At 42.4% G+C, this 6164-nt stretch overlaps 1 protein-coding gene across 1 annotated transcript; it reads left to right on the plus strand.

Moving 5' to 3' along the window:
* Positions 1–348: 348 nt before the first annotated feature.
* On the plus strand, positions 349–1467 carry DNAJC28 (DnaJ (Hsp40) homolog, subfamily C, member 28). Its single transcript, XM_009894881.1, has one exon. The coding sequence runs from the start codon at positions 349–351 to the stop codon at positions 1465–1467; it is 1119 nt and encodes a 372-aa protein (XP_009893183.1).
* The last annotated feature ends 4697 nt before the right edge of the window (positions 1468–6164 follow it).

Raw genomic sequence — 6164 nt, forward strand, 5'->3', positions numbered from 1 at the left:
TGGCCTTTTGGGAATTCCACAGTGCAAAACAAACCTATGCTACTGTTGATATACCAGGAGAAAATTAGATTGTGAATTAATTTTCATTTACGTGGTAATACTACTACTTCAATAGTAATTAATAAGAAATGCAGGTTTTAAGATTGGTCTGTAAAAGAAAAGAACATTGTATACTGTTCTGAAATTTTGTAGGGATTTCTTTAAATAATGTAACAAGTTAAAGATAAGACTTAAGTCACGTTAAGTTCTTTTAAAAAGCGTATTTAACACAATTTTTATAAAAATGTGTTTATAGGTCATTGCTTATAATGTAGCTGCATCTGAAGAAGCATAAAGTGGCTCTGTGTCATGCTGACTAACAACATAGGGCTTCATTTAATGGTACGTCAAACAATGATTCCAAGAAACCTGAAGTCGTTACCCTACATTTGTGCCAACAGAATGTTGTCAGGTTACAAACCTAAACGCAACGTCAAGGACTCTTACAAAGTTCTTGAGCTTGAGGAAGGTTGTTCCCTTGATGATATCAGAAACTCGTACCGAAGTCTTGCCAAAAAATACCATCCAGACAGCGGTTCTGCCACAGCTGATTCCGAAGCATTTATGAGAGTAGAAGAAGCGTACAGAGTCGTGCTGAGCGATGTGGCGACCAAGAAGAAATCAAATGAGAATAATGAAGAGGAGGAAGACCCGTTCAAATCACAAGCACCACAGCATAGACACTACTTGAGTTTTGAAGGCGTTGGCTATGGGACACCAAGCCAAAGAGAAAAGCAATACATGCAATTTCGAGTAGACCGTGCTACGGAACAAGTGTTGGAGTACCGGAAGCAGAGACTTGAAAGCCAGTATGCTGGGACTGACCTAATGAAAGCCAAAGATGTGAGGCAGAGCAAAAAGGTGAAAATAACGCAGGCAGTTGAACGGTTGGTTGAAGACCTCATCCAGGAATCAATGGCAAAAGGAGACTTTGACAACCTCAGTGGCAAAGGAAAACCTTTGCAGAAATTTTCAGACTGTCCACATATTGACCCTATGACTCACAACTTGAACAGGATTCTGATAGACAATGGATACCAACCAGAGTGGATCCTGATGCAGAAAGAAATACGGGAAACTATTGAGCGGTTACGGAAGAATATAGTGGCATCTCGAAGTCAGGTTGGAGAGCCGATGACACCATACAGGCAAAAGCAATGGAATCGTATCTGTGAGCAATTTGTAGAAGATATCAGGAAATTAAACAAAAGGGTTGACAACTTCAATTTAGTCGTTCCTATTCTGAGCAGACAAATGGTGCACTTCAGTGCAGACAAAGAAATTGTTCGAGCACAAAAGGCTTATGAAGCTCTGATGGAAAGCAGAGAGGCTTCCAATTCAGACACAAAGGAAAATGAAGGGGAAAATGTTAAAAGGTTTGGGTGGAAGTCTTCTCTATTTAAGTGGTTAAACCTTACACTGAAATAAGATAATACTAATTTGTCTGTCTTGCCATAATTTTGAATGCACTTTATTAATGAAAATTGTAGCACTAGAGTAATTTCAGGTACACTGAAAGTGCAAAATCCAGCTGTCCACTGTTACACCAGTTAAAAGGAATTGGATTGTCTGATGTGCATTTGCAAGTGCTTAATTGATTTATTTGTGAATATTGTTAAGGAACAAATAAATTCAGTTATCCTCTTGCAGCTCATTTTACTTCTGATTAAATCAAAACTAACGCTTCACTTTAGCATAGAGTTTAATCACCTACAGTCTGTTATCTCTTCAAAAGGTGAAACTGAGGCATAAGAAAAACACGTTAAGGACAGAGTGGAAGTAGGAGTCTTGCTGTGCCCTGTTAAGTTTGACCTTTACCCTTTCTTATTTAAATGCTTACAGCTCATAAATTGTTTAGAGGTTTCATGCATTTTTTTTAGAAGTACATTCATCTCTTCAAGGTTAAATGGGAATGAAGGGAGGGTTCTGGATGTCTGGACTTGGACTGTATGTTCTGCAGAAATCCATTTTTTTGGATCTGGCTTTTAACACACAAGGAAGTCTCAGAAAGCATCCGAGCAAATACAGAAGACTGGCCAAAACTGTACCCTAGTCACAGAGCGTTTTGGAGGCGAGAGGAGAAAGGAATATTGATTTTCAAAAGCAATCTTAGAATATTGGCATCAAAGAACTTACTGTGAAATATTGCTGTACTATTAAGATTTTTGGGCAATGGCTTGGAGAAATCTCCATGATACCAAAGATTTATTTATCTTTAGTAACCTCTCAGCTCCCCACACAATCTGATTTTCCTGGAGGACTTTGCCTTTGAAAAGGTGTCACCGAATATATAGTTTCTGTGTGGGCCCCCTTCCTCGCTCATGCCCCTCTGACTCAGGCTGTTGCTGTCTCTGCCTGTGCAGGAGCTGTGTTTTGCCCTGCCAGTCTGGGAACGTGTCTCACAGGCTCTGGTGTGCCACAGAGGGGAAATTTCCACTCTCAAGAGTTTCAGAAATGGAAGCTAGATGATGATGGCAACAACTGTACTTTGGCAGATGCCCCAGCACCGGCCGAGGCTGGGTTAATGCGTTTGCTTTTTGGCAGGTAACGCCGCATGTGCTCCGTCTGGTCTCTGTGCTCTTGCTCATCTAGATGAGGTCTTAACATGCAGGTAGAACATTATTTATATTTTTTGGCAGAATGGGTTAATTGAAGTATAATTTGTCAGAGGGTATTATATAATTTATTAATATAATTGAATATAATTTATGTATTGGTAAACACTATAGGTCTTTCCAGCCTTTGTGATAAGGCAGTAAGTAATAGTGGCGAGGCATTTGTCATGTTTTAGAAAATGGGGCTAATCTCAGCTTCCTTTTTGCAGGAATTAAGGTGGTAAAAGTAAAAAGCACGTCATTATGTGCAGACTGATGTGTTGCCCTTAGGTCATGCTGCTGGGATGCTTGTGCTGCGCCCTGCCCAGGTGTTAGCTGAAAAGATTAGATGGTGGCTGCTAGTTCCTTTCTGCTGAGATTCAGTTAGGAGGCAGGGGTACACTAGCGGGATGTGGATCCTGTTGGGCCAGCCAGTGATTAATGTACTCTTCAGTGGCTCTCCAAGTTAGCAAAGATGGTAAGAAATAATGAGTGTCTTGCAGGCACAGGAGTTAAGCCCTATATAGTGGTGAAGTGGCAACAAAATGTGCGTGTGGTCTTGATCTGCCATATAAATAGCCCCAGTCTAAATGCTCGGGGAGAAAAATTGGGTTCCGTGGCAGTCCTCTGTTGCTGGGGTCTCAGTAAGAACTCAGATTGCTGTCCTTTCCTTTGTGACACGGGTGTGATTCATTGAGATTGTGGTGTTAGACCAGGCGATGCCAGAAGGCTTTGTCCTCATAAGCTCCCCACTCATTTTAGCAGCTGTGTGTATGAATGTCTGTTTATTTCAATGACTTATCTATGTGTTCTTGCTTTTAATGAAAACTGTAAATTAAACATACTTTTATGGACTTCCTGTGACATAGCGCTCTTAAAAAGATCAGATTTTGATTCTCTTTATGATCTACGGGAATTGGATCTGAATTGTTGTTTAAACTAATCCAGTGACAGATTTAAAAAGAGCTAATTGCGAATTGAAATCATTGCACAAGAGTAAATAGAAACCAGATTGCAATAAATCCAGCTTTGATGACCAGATTGCAATAAATCCAGCTTTGATGGAATCCACTTTGGCTGACAATGAAGATAAGTATCAGCAGTTTAAATATTTAAGTTGCTGTAATGGATGAGTCAGCACACTGAGTGATTTTCATGTTCCTTTTAAAACTACTTGGTTTTAAATGGAGTAGATGTGACCTGACTCTCAGCACTTTAAGTCAGCCTTACACTGTTGTCGTGAAAAATTGCCAGGCACAAAAATCCACTTCTTCAACATTTATGGCAATGATGATGAAAAAAATAATTTAGATTTTTATTTTCCCCAGGTGTGTGGAGGAGTATATTTCTGCAAGGCTGGTCTTTTTTGTTGTTGTTGTTGCTCTGAGCTCAAAATCTTAAGAGCAGTATTTAGTCAGTACTTCTAGAACAAGTAATACCAAGTACTGCATACAAATTAGAAAAACCCGGGAGAGAATGGCCTTCAGAAGTAATTTTTCTATCTGGCACTAGACTGTTCATGTGAATTTGATAACTATTATCTCATTACTGACCTCAAAAGGATGAAATCATTGCTGATTCCAGATACAAATACATGTTGCTTATTCCCAGAACTCCCTACGTGTTGGTCTAATTACCGTATGGCTTGTGGCTTGAGAGGCTTATCTAGATGACGTCTTACTACAAAGACAAAATATTATTGATATTTATTATTAGGATATATTAATAGAGGTATCCGTTTTTCTCAGGGTGAGGAATCTGTTCCTTGCCCAACAATCTGTGATGGCTCTTTCAAGCGCTATTAGTGAGCTATACAATTATACATTTTGGTGCTTTCCGATAAAAGGAGAAGACATACAGCTGTAGGCTGTCTGAAATAACGGCTCAGGCTCTCCTAGAAACTGAAGAGTTTCTGCAGATACTGTAGGTGTTGAGGCTGCTGAATATCTTTCTGTTCCGGAGTAATAATGGCTGTCAGGATAGTGGTGGCGTTACAGAGAAGGCTCGGAGGAGAAGGAATAAAAGTCAGGAGAAGCAAGCGCACAGCACGCTGTAAGGGACAAAGACAAGTGGTAAATCTTTATTCTTAGTGGGAGAAACTGCCACTACGGGAGAGAAGGGGATGTGTGGTGTCTCCCTCGAAGTTGTTTTTCCAGTTGTGTTTCCCTGGATGTGGCAACCACACAGTTTACCTTACCACAGTGGGATGAGCTGGTAAGGGAACAGAAAGGGGTGTGCACACGCATGGGGGGTGGGAGGGGTGATAGGAAGGGCCTGGAAAGGAGAGAGGAGGTTGGGGGGAAAGGAGACAGCGTGTGGTGCTTCCAGATGTGGGTGAGAAGATGGTGGCACACGCGTTAACAGGAATTGAGGGTTGGTGAGTGGGCACATGTGAATTACTATCAAAAAATGGCTGTGATCCTCTTCAATGAGCAGCAAGGCAAGAGTTTTGTTACAAACTGTTTCTTTATGGTACGGGGCTGAGCATCATAAGTAAGAAACCACCGTTGATATCGATCCTCTCTGCAGTGGGTAACCTCTTCCCTGGGCCAGATGAAGTGAGAAAGGAGGAGCCACTTCAGAAGGCTGTGGCTCAGCTCCAGACCTGGTGGAACTTGTTTTCCGTAGGGTGGAAAGCAGGATGGAGAGGAACCATCTTCTGAGTCCTATAGATTTTACTAGACTTCCATGCAGAAATGGGGAATGGCCTACCCAAGGATGTCGGTCGTGGTTGTGGAAAAAAAACGTGTAGCACACAGTGAGCACATCTAACTGAAGGAAAAAAGGAGGGGAATAGCGAGTAGACGGTTTGGGTACAACTTCGGAATTTGAGTAGGATTTCATGGGGTCACAGCATAACTGCCTTTTAACGAGAAACTGAATATTCTGGTGCCATTCAGTGTCATCTTTGTGGGCCTTTCTCCCAGTGCTCCTTTTCTCACTTAGGGCCCCCATTTCCTGTTTGTCATTCTTGAGCAATCTCCTTGAAATGCCTTCCTCTTTTTTTTTTTTTTGCTTATCCTGTTCCACTCTTAAATTTCTACTTCTCCCTTTTCAGCCTGACTCTGGACTTTTGTATGTTATCTGAGCATGAATGTTCAGGACCGGGGCAGTTACTAACTCCAGGACTTAAATTAATTCAACCGCAGCGTTTTGCCACAGTACCTGTAAAATCTTGACAGCCCATCTTGTGTAATTGGCCGCAGTCTGTATTTTCGGAGAAGGTGGTTGTTCCCGAAGGTGCCGCTATGGCTTTTTTCCCAACGCCCTGACAAGGAACAGGCCAGAGCGGCAGAAAAAAAGGAGAAGCGAATCCCGTGCGTGGGAAGTGTGAGCAGAGTTCATTGAGGGGCGGAAAATTTGGGGTCAAGCGCTCTGTTTCGGCCACGCTCTAAACCACGTTGCAAGCCGACACCGATTCACGTCCGTTCCGCAACCAAAACGTGCAGAAACACTCTCGCCCGGGACAGATCCCGGGCTGACCGGCGCCGGGCGGGGTGGTGGGCGGGGCCCGCCTGGCCTCGCCCCGCC

The sequence above is a fragment of the Charadrius vociferus genome, unplaced genomic scaffold (assembly GCF_000708025.1).
Source record: "Charadrius vociferus isolate BGI_N301 unplaced genomic scaffold, ASM70802v2 scaffold201, whole genome shotgun sequence".
NCBI classification, from domain to species: domain Eukaryota; kingdom Metazoa; phylum Chordata; class Aves; order Charadriiformes; family Charadriidae; genus Charadrius; species Charadrius vociferus.